Source organism: Capsicum annuum, chromosome 5 (assembly GCF_002878395.1).
Source record: "Capsicum annuum cultivar UCD-10X-F1 chromosome 5, UCD10Xv1.1, whole genome shotgun sequence".
In the NCBI taxonomy this organism is placed as follows: Eukaryota; Viridiplantae; Streptophyta; class Magnoliopsida; order Solanales; family Solanaceae; genus Capsicum; species Capsicum annuum.
This window is the reverse complement of record NC_061115.1, coordinates 214,541,378-214,557,880: the sequence shown is the minus strand read 5'-3', so window position 1 is coordinate 214,557,880 and position 16,503 is coordinate 214,541,378. Positions and strand designations below refer to the sequence as shown.

The 16,503-nt window shown below is 38.4% G+C and overlaps 1 protein-coding gene and 1 pseudogene across 1 annotated transcript; both read right to left on the bottom strand.

Annotated features, from left to right (window-relative positions):
• Window positions 1-11,980, bottom strand: part of LOC124898626 — a 30,363-nt pseudogene extending 18,383 nt beyond the window's left edge.
• A 747-nt stretch (window positions 11,981-12,727) lies between these two features.
• Window positions 12,728-16,080, bottom strand: LOC124898781 (uncharacterized serine-rich protein C215.13-like). Its single transcript, XM_047412731.1, has 2 exons — window positions 15,787-16,080; window positions 12,728-15,279 (listed from the first exon to the last, which is right to left on the bottom strand). Exons 1-2 carry the CDS (start codon window positions 16,059-16,061, stop codon window positions 14,775-14,777), a joined length of 780 nt encoding a protein of 259 aa, XP_047268687.1. The 5' UTR covers window positions 16,062-16,080; the 3' UTR covers window positions 12,728-14,774.
• Between the last annotated feature and the right edge of the window lie 423 nt (window positions 16,081-16,503).

Genomic DNA, 16,503 nt, shown 5'->3' with positions numbered 1-16,503 from the left:
TCCTGCAGCAAGTCAGAGCACTACTCATGGGATTGTTAGAGTTCAGAATCGTGTGTATGCTTTGGGAAATCACCAGGATTTGGAGACTTCTCCTGATGTGGTTACTGGTATGTTGAAAGTCTTTTCTCACTATGTTTATGTCCTACTTGATCCTGGTGCTTCCTTGTCCTTTGTGACCCCATATGTAGCCATGAAGTTTGGAGGTTTTCCCGAACAAATTCTAGATCAATTTTCAATTTCCACTTCTATTGGTGAGTCTATTATTACTAGACAAGATAGAGATTGTGTAGTTACCTTCCTCCATAAAGACACCACAGTTGACTTAGTTGAGTTGGAAATGGTGGACTTTGATGTTATATTGGGTATGGAATGGTTGTATTTAAGTTAATTTTCCATTGATTATAGAACAAGGGTGGTCAAGTTTCAGTTTCCCAAAAAAACAGTTCTTGAATGGCAAGGTAGTTCTATCGTGCCTAAAGGGTAATTCTTATCATATCTTAAGGCCCAAAAAATTATATCCAAGGGGTTTATTTACCACTTGGTTTGAGTCAAATATTCTAAGTCAGAAATACCTTCACTCCAACCAGTTCCTATTATCAATGAGTATCCAGAAGTTTTTCCTGACGATCTTCCAAGAGTTTCTCCCGATAAGGAAATAGATTTTGGGATCGATCTTTTTTTCGACACTCAACCTATCTCTATTACACCATATAGAATAGCTCCTGCAGAGTTAGGAGAGTTGAAAGATCTTCTTGATAAGGGTTTCATAAGGCCTAGCATTTCTCCTTGGGGTGCTCCAGCCTTGTTCGTATGTAAGAAGGATGGTTCACTATGGATGTGCATTGATTACCGCCAGCTAAATAAAGTTACTATAAAGAATAAGTACCCTCTTCCTAGAATAGATGACTTATTCGATCAGCTACAAGGTGCCAAGTATTTTTCTAAAATAGATCTCAGATCTGGTTACCATCAATTAAAATTTAGAGAGTGTGATATTCCGAAGACAGCTTTCCGGACCCAATATGGTCACTTTAAATTTTTAATCATGTCCTATGGTTTGGCTAATGCTCCTACAGTTTTTATGGACCTTATGAACAGGGTGTTTAACCATATTTGGATATATTCATAATCGTCTTCATTGATGATATTTTATTCTATTCTCGAAGTAAGGAGGAGCATGCTAATCATCATAGGATTGTTCTTCAAACACTTAAGGATCATGAATTGTATGCTAAATTCTCTAAGTATGAATTTTGGTTAGAGTCGGTAGCATTTTTGGGCCATATTATTTATGGCAAAGCCATCCAGGTTGAATCTCAAAAGACCGAGGTAGTGAAAAATTGGCCCAGACCTACTACACCTTCTAAAATTAGAAGCTTTATGGGTCTAGCTAGTTACTATAGGAGATTTATGGAGGGATTTTCCTCCATGCTGCTCTTTTAACTTGATTGACTCAGAAAATGGTCAAGTTTCAATGGTCGGAGGCATGTGAGAAGATTTTTCACGAGCTGAAAGATAGATTAACCTCTGCCCAGTGTTGACTTTACCGAGAGGGAAATGAAGGCTTCGTGGTTTATTGTGATACTTCACGGGTTGGTATTAGTTGTGTATTTATACAATGTGGTAAGGTTATAACCTATGCCTCGAGGAAGCTTAAAATAATGAAAGAAAGTACCCTACTCACAATCTTGAATTAGCAGCTGTGGTTTTTGCTTTGAAGATTTGGCATCACTATCTTTATGGGGTATCTGTTGATATTTTCACTGATCATAAAAGCCTCCAATATGTTTTCAGTCAGAAGGAGTTGAATCTCAGGCAAAGGAGGTGGCTTGAGTTACTCAGGGACTATGATTTAAGTTTTCTCTATCATCCTAGTAAGGCAAACGTGGTTGCAGATGCTCTAAGTAGATTGCCTATGGGAAGTCTTGCACATGTGGAGGAAGAGAAGAAAGGACTCACGAAAGATTTTCATTATCTTTCTAATTTAGGAGTCTGACTCCTAGACTCTGAGGATGGTGGGGTGGTTTTACAAAATATGTCAGAATCGTCTCTAGTGTCAGAAGTCAAAGAAAAATAGAATAATGATCCCATTCTCTTGCAATTGAAGAAAGAAGTTCTGGAATAAAAGATTATGGCTTTTGAACAAGGGAAAGATGGTGTTCTGAGGTACCAGGGTAGACTTTGCATCCCAGATGCTGATGGGTTGCGAGAAAGGATCATGGCAGAGGACCATTATTCCAGGTACTCCATTCACCCCAGATCTACCAAAATGTATCATGATTTGAGGGAAATTTATTGATGGAACAACATGAAGCAAATATTGCTGACTTTGTTCTCAAGTGCCCAAATTGTCAGCAGGTTAAGGTCGAGCATCAAAAACCTGGTGGTTTTGTTCAAGATATATCTCTTCCAGTATGGAAGGAAGATATGATAAATATGGATTTTGTGATGGGGTTACCACGTTCTCAGCGTCAACATGACTCAATTTGGGTGATTGTGGATTGGATGACTAAGTATGCTTATTTCTTGCCTGTTAAGATGACATACTCAGCTGAAGATTATGACCAATTGTATATTTGGGAAATTGTCAGGTTGCATGAAACCCCGGTGTCTATCATTTCAGGCAGAGGCACCTAGTTTACTGCTCATTTTTGGAGGTTCTTTCAAAGGGGTTTGGGTACACAGGTGAACTTTAGTACTGCTTTTCACCTCAGATAGATGGCCAAGCGGAGCACACTATTCAGACACTAGAGGATATGTTGAGGGTGTGCGTACTTGACTTCAAAGGAAATTGGGAGGAACACCTATCTCTTATTGAGTTTGTATACAATAATAGTTACCACTCAAGTATTCGGATGGATCCTTTCAAAGATCTATATGGGGAAAGATGTAGATCTCCTATTCGATAGTTTGAGGTCGGTGAAACTAAGTTATAAGGCCCAAATTTGGTTTATAAAGCTGTCGAGAAGGTTAAGGTTATTCGAGAAAGGTTGAAAACTGCTCAGAGTCGCCAAAAATCCTACTCAAATAGGAGGCGTAGGGACTTGGAGTTTGAGGTAAATGATTGGGTGTTCTTGAAGGTGTCACCAATGAAGGGTGTCATGCATTTTGGAAAGAAGGGGAAACTTAGTCTCCGTTATATTGGTCCTTACCAGATTTTGAGAAAAGTTTGAAAGGTTTCCTATGAGTTAGATTTGCCCATGGAACTGGCCTCGGTTCATCCAGTATTTCATGTATCCTTACTTAGGAAGTGTGTAGGTTATCCTACTCTTATAGTCCTGACGAAGAGTGTTGTTATAAAAAATTCATTAAATTATGAAGAAGTTCCCATTGAGATATTGGATCGTCAAGTTCGCAAGTTGAGAGCAAAGGAAATTGTTTCGGTAAAGGTGTTGTGGAAAAATCAAAAGTTTGGGGAAGATACGTGGGAATCAGAGGAAGATATGAAGGAAAGATATCCTCACCTATTCACTTCTCAAGAGGAAGGCAACGAAGGTAATAATGCAAATCCTTACTCATGATATTCCATAAATTCTTGATTTTCATTTTTTAAAAAATCAAGCCACATGGTATGCCTTTCATAAATCGTGCGTATGTCTAGTGTTGTTTGTTCATAATTTGTGTTTATCATTTATCTTGGTGAGTTTCTATCACGACCCAAACTAGGGCCTGGCCGTGACGGACATCCCGAACCAAGAAGGTCCCGGCGTCCTACTCTTCTGGTAATCATGCACAACATTCATCTAATAAAAAAAGATGCGGAAATATAATCTGATACGAAAACATGGTCATACTACGAATCAAGTTTAACATTAAGGAATGAAATCCAAAAATCACTAACAACGTCTGGAACAGTCTGTGAAATCTCTACTACATGATCTAAAGATAACTGTCTGAAAAGCTGGGACAAGGCCCCAGTAGACCAAACCATAACTGATAATAAATGTCTGAAAATAACTATTCCTTCTGAAATATAGAAGGCTCACCGACTAAACCCTGCACTTCTGTCTAAAGAAATCTACTGCTTATCAGAACCCCTAGACTGTGCCTCAGAACCTGAAAGGTAAGGAAGGGTGGGGGGAGGGGGGATCAATACAGATATACTGGTAAGCAGAGCAATCCAAAATAAAACTTTTAATATAAATAAAATAGTTGATAGCTAGTCATAAAACATCACATACGATATAAATTCCAAAATACATAGGCATTTTGATAATAATAAAAACCTTTCTGTTAGTGCAATTTCTGATCTTCGTATTACTTCTGAGTTAGGTGGTACACCCCTACAAGTCTAAAACCCCACGGGTTATATGGAGTCCGCCACTGACTCGGTGGGGAAGCCCCCAACCCAAGTGTGCCACAAGGGTTGGAGTATCTAAGTCTAATATGCCACAGGGCACTAAGCCAGCGTAATATAATATACCGGATCGGCAAATCATAATTTTGGGAAATGAGTTGTCTGAACTTGTGCCTTCTTTGGGGGACCACCTAACATCTCTTTATTCCTAATTTTATCCATTTCTAAACAAATATCATTCTGAAATCTTTAGTCATGAAAATCTGGTTTCTATGTTTGTCTGGGTCTGTTATGGCATTATCTATTTTGGTATCGCCCTATCAAGACTTTGCAAGTCATGTTTTCTAAGACACAATGCAATAAGCATGATCTTTTCATTAAAACATAGTTCAGACCACCCAAACATGTAATTCGCGTAAGAGATTTCATGTTTCGAAAATATAAGTCAAAGCTATTGAAAAGTTCTCATCCTTTCAATAAGCAAGTGGTGGTCATGCAATCTTTAACAACCATGCAACTCTTTTCATTATATGATTATGTTCAAAATTCATCAACATAAACAACCCTCTGTCTTTTGGAATCAAAATCATTATCCAAATATAACATTATTCAAGATATTTCATAACATGCTTTTCAAGATGCATTCAAATGATTTCATAGTATATCATAAGTAAATGAAAATCATCACAAGAGAGGGATTTTTTTTCATGAATCATGCTCTCAATTCAATCATCGGCCTTAAAACACATGCTTACATATATATAAAATTTCAAATCAATTTAGGGGAAGGCCTAAAGGCCAAAACAATATCATCAATGCTTTAAAACATGAATATATTCATAAATCCGAAACCCTTTTCTTAAAAACATGATTTCTATGCTCATGAGATTTTAGGAAAATCCCACGTACCTCAATCACAGAAAATAATAGATGATTCGTGAAGCCTACAGCGTGGGAATTCTAACTTTCTAATTATCTTTTAAAATCCACGGTTGAATCTTGAGTTATTTGGGATTCTTGTTTGGAACCCTAGATAGTGTTCTTGTGAATTTTTGAAGAAAATATGAATAATGTGGGCACTTGGGAGTATAATCCCATGTTTAAGATGATAATGGGGTGAAAAATACCCAATATGCTCTTAATGATATGGAATAAAATATAACTGGGAGCCTAGTTTTATGGGCCACCGCGATGCGCCACAATCGCGGTGACTCACTGAAAATTGACGAATGGGATTCTTAAGGTCTCTGCGACACGGAGCCATCGTGTTGTCCCACTGGTTGGGACCTGAAACTTTAGTGTGACTCACCACAATCGCGCTAGGCAACTGGAATTTGACAATTGCTAAATACACCCACTCCGCGACGCGCCAAGCACCAAAATGACGGTGTTTTACGATTAGGACTTAAATTAGCCATAACTTCTTGCCCGGGTATCAGATTTTGACGAATCTTATATCGACGGAAAGCTCATTCAATTTTCCACATGATAAAAATTCAAAATTAGAGAAATTATATATGGTTTAAACTTTACTCATTTTGGAAGCCAAAAATGAGACTAAGTCTCTTTGTCACTATTCTAGTGATTTAACTCTAAGAACATATTACCACGAGCTAACGCATGGACGATTTTTTCGGGGTGCTACAGTTTCTTTTGGAGTTATGGTGAGAAATATAATCATATGAAAAGTTCATTAGTAGAAGTTTCATCCCCTAATTCTGTGCGTTGAGTTTGACACGAATATATAACCTTCATTCGAGGACGAATGGTCCCAAGGGGGAGATATTGTAACATCTCAGGCCCATTTCTTGGTGAGATATCTCAAGTGCAATTTTGTATTTTTGTTCAATAATTTATTTCATGAAATTTAAGACGTTTCTTTAATATCAGTTTCATACGTTCTTTCTACTGAACGTTATTTTCCCAGCCAAGTTGCATCAATTACACAAATTAATACAAGCCCCTTTGTTTTCCTCCAAATAACATGATAAAAGCCTCTCTTTTCCCTTCAATAGTTTTTTTAAACCTTTCCAGCAGCAGCCAATACCCTTTTTCTTTCATTAGTTTTCATAAGTTTCAGCGGTCAATATTTCTTTTCCTTCTCTCAATCATAACTTCTAAGAAACAAAAGAGAATTGGTTGGGAATCAATCTCAAAAATTTTGTCTTTCAATCTCAAACCCGTTAAACGTTTTGAGGTATGTAGAACTGTCTCTTGCTCACTTTCCTGGATGTTCCCTTTTATGTTTTGTAATCTGCTTCACTCCACATGGTCTGGTACTGTTAACTTGGTGTTTGTATATATTAAAGAATTTTCCCTGGTTGCCTAAGTTATTTTGTGAAATTCTGAAAACTTGAGTCTGGCAGTAGAGTCAAAGCCCATGTTGGGCATCCCTGAAAAACCAAGTTACTGTAATTGCTACGATTTCAAAGGTCCTTAATTGTTGCAAACTAACTACCTTGATGCTAAAAGAATTTGTCTTATGTTTCTCTCTAATGTATGTGCAATCTATTTAAGGCTACTAAACTAATAGATATTGATTTTAGGTTGCCCTGTTTTTATTTCATGTCGTAAACTGGTGGTTTGTTGTTTGGTTGACGCTCTACAGTAAACTATGTTGGCTCATTATTCTTGTCTGTGAGATATGTCTGTAAGTTATTGTGGTCCAATTAGGATTAACGTTTGCAAGAATGATTCCCTTTTTAAATGTGTTTTAGTTGAGTACCACAAAGTTGCGAAGCACTCATTACAGCTTCAACAATTACAGCAATGCTCCAGGGATTTTCCCAAACTTACAGTTAAAATTTGATTTAATACTAAAAATCTATTTCTGGACAGATTTAGTTATCTCAGCGACTACACCATGTATAAATTACTATCTTTCCAGTTAACTCCTAAATATAATCTCCCAAGAGTTGTGGAAATCATGTTAATGAATCCTTAACAGAAAGTTTTTTAGCTATTCTGAATGTTATGAAAAGGTATCAATCTCATGAATACAAAATAATTGAATTCCCAACTTGAGGCCAAAAAGGGCTAAATTATGTGCATGAGCCTAAAAAGGTTAAATCACGAGCATGGGCCCAATATGTCCAACACTTTGAACATAAATAAATAAGATAACGTTATGAGCAAAGGGAGTTAGTTGGCTGATCGTGAAGGCATAGGTCTAAAAAAATAACAAATGCCCGAAACTATGTTTGCCGACATAGGATAGAGATCATTCCAAAAGTTGGATAATTTCTTTTCTTTCATGTGTCCCGAAAAAGGGCTAACCATGGATACTTGCTACCAAATCATGTCATGTCACGTCCTATGCCCGGCAAGGTATAGGACAGCTTAGCTGATCGAGTCGAGATCAGACTCCATGCGCTCACATAGTGGTTTATGATGGTTCACTACTTTCTCCCACAAATAATCAAAAAAAAAAACAAATTTACCTTAGTCAATTGTAAGTTTAGTTTATATTCTCATTCCTTTCCGGTTGTCTTCGCTTACTCTTAATTTGAATTTTGTTGTCATTTATTGTCTCTTGCTATGCTATCCTCTTGAAATGATTTTACATACCAATACATTCCACGTATTGACCGCCTTTAGCGCTACATCGTTTCATGATGTAGGTTATAGCGCTCAAGTCTGCGGTCAGGCGTCTCATTAGGATTTCTATCTTCTACTATTGGTGAACCTCTTTCCCACCAGGAGGCCGGACGAGTTATGATGATTATTTTTATATATCTTCTTTCTTTCCTTTCCGTATTAGTATTGGTACTTATTAGAGGCTTCACAGGCTGGTGTGGTTATCAAGCAAACTTTTTAATTTTCAGTCTTTATTTATCATAGATATTGGAATTGTTGGATATTATACAGTGTTAATAAACTTGGGTGAAGTTTTATCTCTTGAGAAAATCATGATTGAATTTCATATTACTTTCACTTTATCCATTTGTATTAGAAGTATGCTCGGGTGATATGCCAGAACGTTCGCTCGTACTAGCTATAGTATCAGGTGTGTGCCTTGTCCAGGGCCCAGGCTTGAGTCGTGATAGTTTGTACTATTAAAAATAAGAAATCTGGGAAAACCATTGCTAAAGTTTCAATGACTAATAATAAAATAGTTCCTTTAGAAGTTTCAATGGTCAAGAAATGTGCGATGGTAGCTAGTGGTGATAATGAAACTAGACTATGGCATCTGTGTTATGGGCATTTAAATATTAATGGGTTGAAGTTATTAAGTCAAAAGGAAATGGTTTTAGGATTGCCAAAAGTTGAGAATCTTGATTTTTGTGAAAGTTGTGTTTATGGAAAACAAAGTAAAAAGGTTTTTCCTGTAGGCAAATCTTGGAGAACTTCTGTCTGTCTTGACTTAGTTCATGCAGATTTGTGCGATCCTATGAGTGTTGAGTCCTTAGGGGGAAGTCGATATTTTTTTCTTTTTACTGATGACTATAGTCGTATGAGTTGGATATATTTCTTGAAATTTAAATCTGAAACATTTGACAATTTCAAGAAATTTAAATCTTTTGTTGAGAGGCAAAGTGGATGATGTAGACTCAAAAATCTTCGGACAAATAGAGATGGTGAGTTTATGTCTAAAGAATTCAGTTCCTTTTGTGAAGAAAATGGAATACATCGGGAGGTCACAGCACCTTATACACCGGAGTAGAATGGTGTAGCCGAACGAAAGAACCGCACAGTTGTTGAGATGGGCAGAAGCATGATGGAAGGGAGAAGTTTACCGAAATGATTTTGGGCTGAAACTGTTGCCACTACTGTCTATTTGCTGAATATTTCCCCCACCAAGGCTGTGTATAATCAAACACCATATGAAGCTTGGAGAGGTAACAAGCCCAAGGTAAGCCACTTACGTGTCTTGTATAGCTTATGCGTTGGTAAATTCACAAGATCGACGTAAGCTTGATGAAAAATGTATCTTTGTTCGATATAGTACACAATCCAAGGCTTATAAGCTATATAATCCAGTGAGTGGCAAAATCACCGTCAATAGAAATGTTGTGTTTATTGAAGATGCAAGGTGGAACTTTAATTCTGAAAATGAAAGTTCAAATATTCAATTGTTGCCTTCTGACGATATTGTTGATCAAGAGTATGTAGCAGATCTTGGTTTGGCTAGTCCATCGACTACCTCATTAATTGCACCAACAACTTCTCCAATATTAGAAGAACCTTCAGCTGAGACAACTCTATTAAGAAGATCAACAAAGGATAGAAAACCAAATCCCAGATATGCTGACAGTACATCTTGTACTTTTGCTTTACTTGTTTCAGATCCTATTTTCTTTAAAGAAGCTGAAGGAGAGGATAAATGTTCCAAATCTGTGGAAGAAGAGTTGTTAGCTATTCAGAAGAATCAGACTTAGGACTTGGTAAATTCGCCCGAAGGAAAGAAAGCTATTAGGCTCATATGGGTGTTTAGAACTAAATATCATGCAGAGGCATCATTCAAAAACACAAGGCAACGCTCATCGCAAGGGGTTATTCTCAACAACAAGGTATCGACTTCGACGAAAATTTTTCTCCTGTTGCTCGCTTTAAAACTGTGAGGACTTTTTTAGCCTTGGCTAGGAAATTAAATTGGCGAGTGTACCAATTTGATGTTAAATCCACCTTTTTAAATGGTGATTTGGAAGAGGAAGTTTATGTCTCACAATCTGAAGGTTTTGTAGTTAATGGTAAAGAAGATAAGGTGTACCGGTTAAAAAAAGTCACTTTATTGCTAGCAAGCGCCACGAGCATGGTACTTCAAAATTGATTCTTATTTCCAGGAGAGTGGTTTTGAAAGGAGTAACAATGAGCCTTCTCTTTATGTAAAAAGAGGTGGTAAAAATGATTTTCTGGTTGTATGTCTTTATGTTGACGATATGATATATATGGGTTTAAGTGAGTATATTGTCACTGAATTTAAAGACTGCATGATGAAGAATTTTGAGATGTTTGATTTGGGAATGTTGCATTACTTTCTTGGTCTTGAGGTGAAACAGGAAGTTGATGGCATATTTCTTTCACAAGGAACGTATGCAACAGATCTTTTGCAAAGGTTCAATCTGGTAAATTGTAATGTTGTTGCTACTCCAATGAATATCAATGAGAAGTCGTGTCGTGATGATGGTTTTGAAATGGCAAATACAACTTATTTTAGAAATCTGGTTGGTAGTTTGAACTACTTGTCTCATACAAGACCAGACATTGCTTTCTCTGTCGGCGTCTTATCTAGATTTTTGCACAATCCAAGCAAACTTCACCTTGGAGCTGCAAAGAGAATATTGAGATATATTGCAGGGACATTAGAACATGGAATTTGGTATTCTAAGGTAACAAATTTCACATTAACTGGTTTTGCTGATAGTGACTATGCAAGCAACATTGATGACAGAAAGAGCACATCTGGTTTCTTATTTAATCTCGGATCCGGAGCAATTTCATGGAGTTCCAAGAAGCAGGAAGTGGTGGCCTTATCAACTTCAGAGGCTGAGTATATTGCAGCAACTTCAGCAGCCTGTCAAGAAGTTTGGTTAAGGAGACTTGTTGCATATTTTAATCAGAAGCCAGCTGGTGCAACTGAGATTTTTTGTGACAATAGATCTGCTATTGCGATGACGAAGAAGCCAGCTTTCCACAGTAGAACAAAGCACATAGAATTTCGCTATCACTATATTCGAAGTCTTGTTTCTACTGGAGAAATTATTTTGAAGTCTTGAGATACAAATGAGCAAGCAGCAGACGTCTTCATCAAGTCACTTCCGCAAGCAAAGCACGAGTTCTTCAGAGGTCAACTTGGAGTTTGCAGTTTTGAATCTAGGGGAGTGTTGAGAAATGATTCAAAGATACTTGACCAAGTGTTTAGGAAGTTATTTGGTAGTTAGTTTCCTTTATTCTAGCAAGTTTAGATAGTGTTGCAGATGATTAGGTAGTCAGTAAATCAGTGGGTTAGTGGACCTAAAGTTTAGAATTTTTAGTTTATTGTACGCCTATTTATAGGCATCTCTCTTTACTTTCATATTGCAATCAGAAAAAGAAATCACTGCAGTATTTTTCTTCTCCTTACCTCTGTTTTCTGTCCAGCTACTCATTAAGCTTTATTCTTTTTCTTCTTTCCAACAGTCTAGAGTACGGCATGGGAGCCATGTGGTATATTGCAGATCGTCCACGATACCTTGGAGTGGTAAATCCATTTGCTCGAACCCCAACAACACCAGCAGTGTTTGCTGTCACTGATGTTATACGCAAATTTTGGGAATATGCTGCATTTTTCAGTAGTGGTGTGTCTCTCACAACTTGACTTTGCAAACTTAGAATTGACGGTGACGCTTTTGAAGGCCTAGTTCCCATGTAAGCTTTTGCAAGTCCAGCAGGAGATGCAGCATTCCTTTTAGGGACCTGGAACCATCAACCATATATGTTAGACTGACCCAATATTTACATGATTGTCACAAAGCTAGTAGTACCCACACAAGGCATTCATCTTACTCTTGAACTTGTGATAGGCGTAGCAACAATACTCTTATCATCCCCATCAGGGGTATCTACAGTTTTGGAGCGCAAAAGCTCTGTCAAGCGGTCAATTTCAGCCCTGCCCCCACCAAATCTCATATTACTGAACACCATATGCCACCTTGAAACCAAATTGCTTTCTTGCTGCACTTGCTGTTTGAACAACGCTGACATCTTAATTTTGAATGTCTCAATTGATAAGAGCTCTTTAATTCGAGTTAGAGTTAGACTGGTTATAATTTGGCTCAGCGATGATGTTTCCAATCAACAACAATAACATACTCAATGTAATCTCATAAGTGGGGGTCTAGGTAGCGTAGACTGCACACAAATCTTTCTCCTACCTCACGGAGGTAGAAGGGTTGTTTCCAAAAGACCCTCGGCTCAAGTAAAGCATATCAAAGCTCGAGTACATAAAGCAAGTAGCCAAGGAGTCAGACGGAAAGCAATGGAGAGGAGAACCGTAGCAACAACAAATACTATGTTAACCGAGGCTAAGGAAACTACAGCTAAATAACTTGTAATCAAAGCTATAGTATATGTGCCTAGTGCCAACTTCTAAGCAATTCTTAATCGTTTAGTTGTTGTTGCATGTATTTAGATTCAACAATATATGTTAATTTCTTAAATTATGGTTTAAGGATAAGCTGTGCTTTCCTTCAAAAGGTAAAAATCTAAATAAATAACCTTGCTAATGGCATTCAATGGAGGAATATATACGTCCAAATAGAATTCCCTACCATACAGTTAATTTCCACGATTATTCTATTTGGTAACTAGCACGTTAAGCAGATGAGAAGTAATCACATAACGCTTTTTTGAACTTACCACCTTAAGCACATCATAATCTAACACAAACATGTACTGCACTAGTATTATGTACAACAATCAGAAGATTCGAGGTCGAAATGGAAATAGAGAAGACAAAAAAACTCTGCAACGTTGATTCAGGATTATGTTTTTCATCTCGAAAACAATTCCTCAACAGAACGAAATTTCCCTATAGAAACATACATACATTTCCTTATTATGTTACAAGTAGAGAAAATGAATTATAGAAAGAAAAAGGAGACAAAGACTAACCAGGTTAGGTTACTGATACAATACAACCACTTTACCAAGAACAAAATTGTGACATTTTAGGCCATAGATTTGCACCAAAAACAAGAAGCTAATAGGATCACAACATCTTTCATTTCCGGAGATGCAGACCTACAATGACGAAAATTAAAAGAAAAGGGGAAAGTTGCAGAAACCCATAAACCGTGCCTGCTGATTTATTGTCGAAAAGTCCTCTTGCCAGCCAATATCTACCATATGGGGATCTATCCAATGTTGTTGCCAACTGTTTCACTTCCTTCTGTTCTTATTTCTATTAACTTTGACGATCTTTCGACCTGATTTTTCAGGATCATTGCTACCCAATGAGAAACTACCTCCACCACCGAAACTGCCTGATGCTGCAAATGGAGATGGATTCTGAGCAACAGTATTCTGCTGGCTACCAAACTGGAATTGATAAGGTGTTGAACCAAAACCGAAACCACCAGGTGAGGGCAAGACAGAAGGTTGACTAAATGCAACTGCAGGGGAAGATGCATGAACACTGTCCTCAGTCATGCTGTCTTCCATATCCATCTGGTTATTATTCCCAGGGATTGCAGTAAAAGGAGAATTAGAGTTCCCAAATATGGGCTGCGGAGATGAGTTTGTCAAAGAAGTTGAGACGAATGGAAAGGCTGGCCCCACTAGGGGTACTGAGTGCTGATCCAGACTGCAGCTGTGGTGGTTGGAGCAGCAAAAGAAGACGAAGATGCTCCAAATCCAAACACAATAGGGGTAGCAGAACTAAATGGGGAACCAAAGCCTGGAGACTTTGGGGCCTGCCAATTGGAACTGAAAATTCCAGCAGTACTGGAAGCTTGTGGTGAGGCAGAACTGGCACCAAAAGCAAATGGATTAGAACGGACTGTGCTGCTGGCATTGACAGCATTTGCTGATGAAACTGAAGAGCTAGCACCGAAACTAAATATGCTGGGTGTAGCTCTAGTGGAGGTGCTGACAGTATCTGTTGACGAAACAGAAGAGCTAGCACCAAAACTGAACATGCCAGGGGTAGCACTAGTGGAGGTGCTAACAGTATTTGTTGAGGAAACGGAAGAACTACCACCAAAACTGAACATGCCGGGGGTAGCACTAGTGGAGGTGCTGACAGTATTTGTTGAGGAAGCCGAAGAACTACCACCAAAACTAAATATGCCAAGAGTAGCATTAATGGAGGTGCTGATAGTATTTGTTGAATAAGCTGAAGAACCACCACCGAAACTGAACATGCCGGGGGTAGCACTCTTAGACGTGCTGACATTGTCCAATGAGGAAGCTGAAGAACTACCACCAAAATTATATGTGCTAGGACTAGGGTGGGTAGAGGTGTCGATTGCTTTGCAGAGGAAGATGAAGAATTAACATCAAAACTAAAACATAGAAGAAGTAACATTGTTGGAAGTGGCAAGTGCAGAGGTGGCTGCAGAAACTGCAGGACTAGCACCAAAAGCAAACGCTGGCTGAGTTGTCCCACTGCCAGGGCCAACTGAATTGACCATCGTGGATGAGGCTGAAGAACTTGTCCCAAAACTAAAGTTTCCAAAAGTATCAGCGTTGGCGCCAACGGGGTTGCTAGCTGAAGCAGCAGCAGAAACTAAGCCAGTATTACTTGAAGAAGAACCAACTGAGGAGAACGATGTCATTCCAGAGTTTCCCACTTCTGGTAATTTGGTAGAATATCCAAAATGAGCAGGAACGGTCTGTGAGACTGTGGTATTGTCTGATCCAGCGAGACAAGTTTGAACACTAACAAGTGACTGAGCTCCAGTGATGAAAAGAGAACTCTGCGACTGGATGCTAGTTGTAGCAACTGTTGAAAAACCAAAATTACTATTCCCAGGACTTGTAGATGCAAATGATGAGCTCACAAAAGGTGAACTGCTATTGAAGTTGCCAAAATAGTTGCTTTGGTTTTCAGGTCGGCATTGTCTGCACTGGAAGTTGTTGATAATGTTGACACAATTGGTGGAACATAAGAGGGCCCTGAACTGATAAGAGGTTCAGTTGATACTGAAGATACTGCAGAAAAACCTGACAGACCACCACTTGAGGTAATAGAGTTGCCTGTTGTGCTGCCAACAGCAGCTAAAATGCTTGTGGAAGAGGCAACCACACTTGAACTGCCAGATGGAACATCCCTAGGGGAATTACTTGATGTCAAGAAAGAGATGGATGAGATAGCCGTACTAGATGCCAACTGTCCATTACTGAAGCTAGAAGTGCTTGATAGAGCAGCAAATAAAGTTGAAGGTGAGAAACCAGATGATAAAGGTTCTAATTTCCCATTGCTCTTCCCATCCTTCTGTGAGCTCTCCAACTCAAAAAGTTTCGATGAAGCACCAGCAAGGCCTAAAGCAGGGTTGGATAAGCTGAAAAAAAGTGAAAAATTTTGATAACTGCCTTCAAGTAATTCTTGAAAAGGCTGCATAAAACTCAAGGACCACCAAATTTTGATAACTGCCTTCTCAAGGCCCCCCCCCCCCCCCCCCCCCCCAAAACAAACAAAATAATTCCCTTCCCTTAATTTTTTTACAAAAAGCTAAATAGCATTTCATCTTCATTATTAGTTGTCGGCTTAAGTCTTCTTTGTAACTCCTCAGTAATAACCAACTACTGGAAACCCAAGAAGAGTGTGGAGGAGTACTACCCAGAAGAGCTTAAGATGTTCATATTGTGCAAAATACCTGGAAACCCAAGTGCCTACAATTTTGAAGGTTTTTGCAAAACAAAAGAAATCAAGGAATTAAAGTCACCAGTTTCAAAAAATATCATGGAATTTCAAGACTTGCCAGCTTTGTATAAATTATCATTAGACACAAATGCATTGTAGAACATAAAAGAACATATCCTTGGAATTTAATAAAGTAGGAACTAACCTGCTTGAGCTTTCTGGCCTTAACACTGAGAGAGGGGATGACGATGAAAATACAAGTGCTGGGACCTTGTCACCACTAGGCTCCTTTGATTTATCTGATCCAAAAGAGGGTGGGACAACCTCCGGTGTCAGGGGATTGGAACTGGACAGGAAACTTGATACGGGACAAATGACATCTTTAGAGGCCAACACATAGAGGCTCAAAACTTGGTCACCTCGAGCATACGAGAACATGCATGGAGGACCCGTTTTGAGTATGCCATTAAATAAACCCATGTATGGAAGATTGAGTGGGGGCTTACATTTGATGGCAATTCGAGACTACAAGTTTTGAAGTGTGACCCCATGGCTTTGGAGCATTGAAGAAGCACCCTTCATTAAGGGTATTTTGGAGTTTGCACATGTTAAAGAAACAACCCATGACCTCTCCTTTCATTAAGGGTATTTTGGTTCATTATACTATGTAATAAACTAGGCTATATATAGTCTCTTATTAGGTCTTTTCTCTTTAGTTTATGAAAGATGAAAGATTAAAACACTTGTAATCTTCTCTCTTGAGAGTAGACCACCTTAGTACTGTCTTAGTTAGGACTTGGAAAATTCATCCTTAGTATAGGGCTTGGAAAAACCAATATTGTTCTTTACTTGGAAACGGTGGATTTTGAGGTGAGTCGATTACCTTGGTGGTCACCGTAAGAGTGTGGTTTTGATTATTACA

Excerpts from the sequence above, each read along its gene's own strand:
- LOC124898781 (XM_047412731.1), bottom strand. The coding sequence starts at position 16,061 with ATGGGTTTATTTAATGGCATACTCAAAACGGGTCCTCCATGCATGTTC. Across the intron at positions 15,280-15,786 it reads AGGCCAGAAAGCTCAAGCAG|CTTATCCAACCCTGCTTTAG; the intron begins GTTAGTTCCTAC and ends ACTTTTTTTCAG.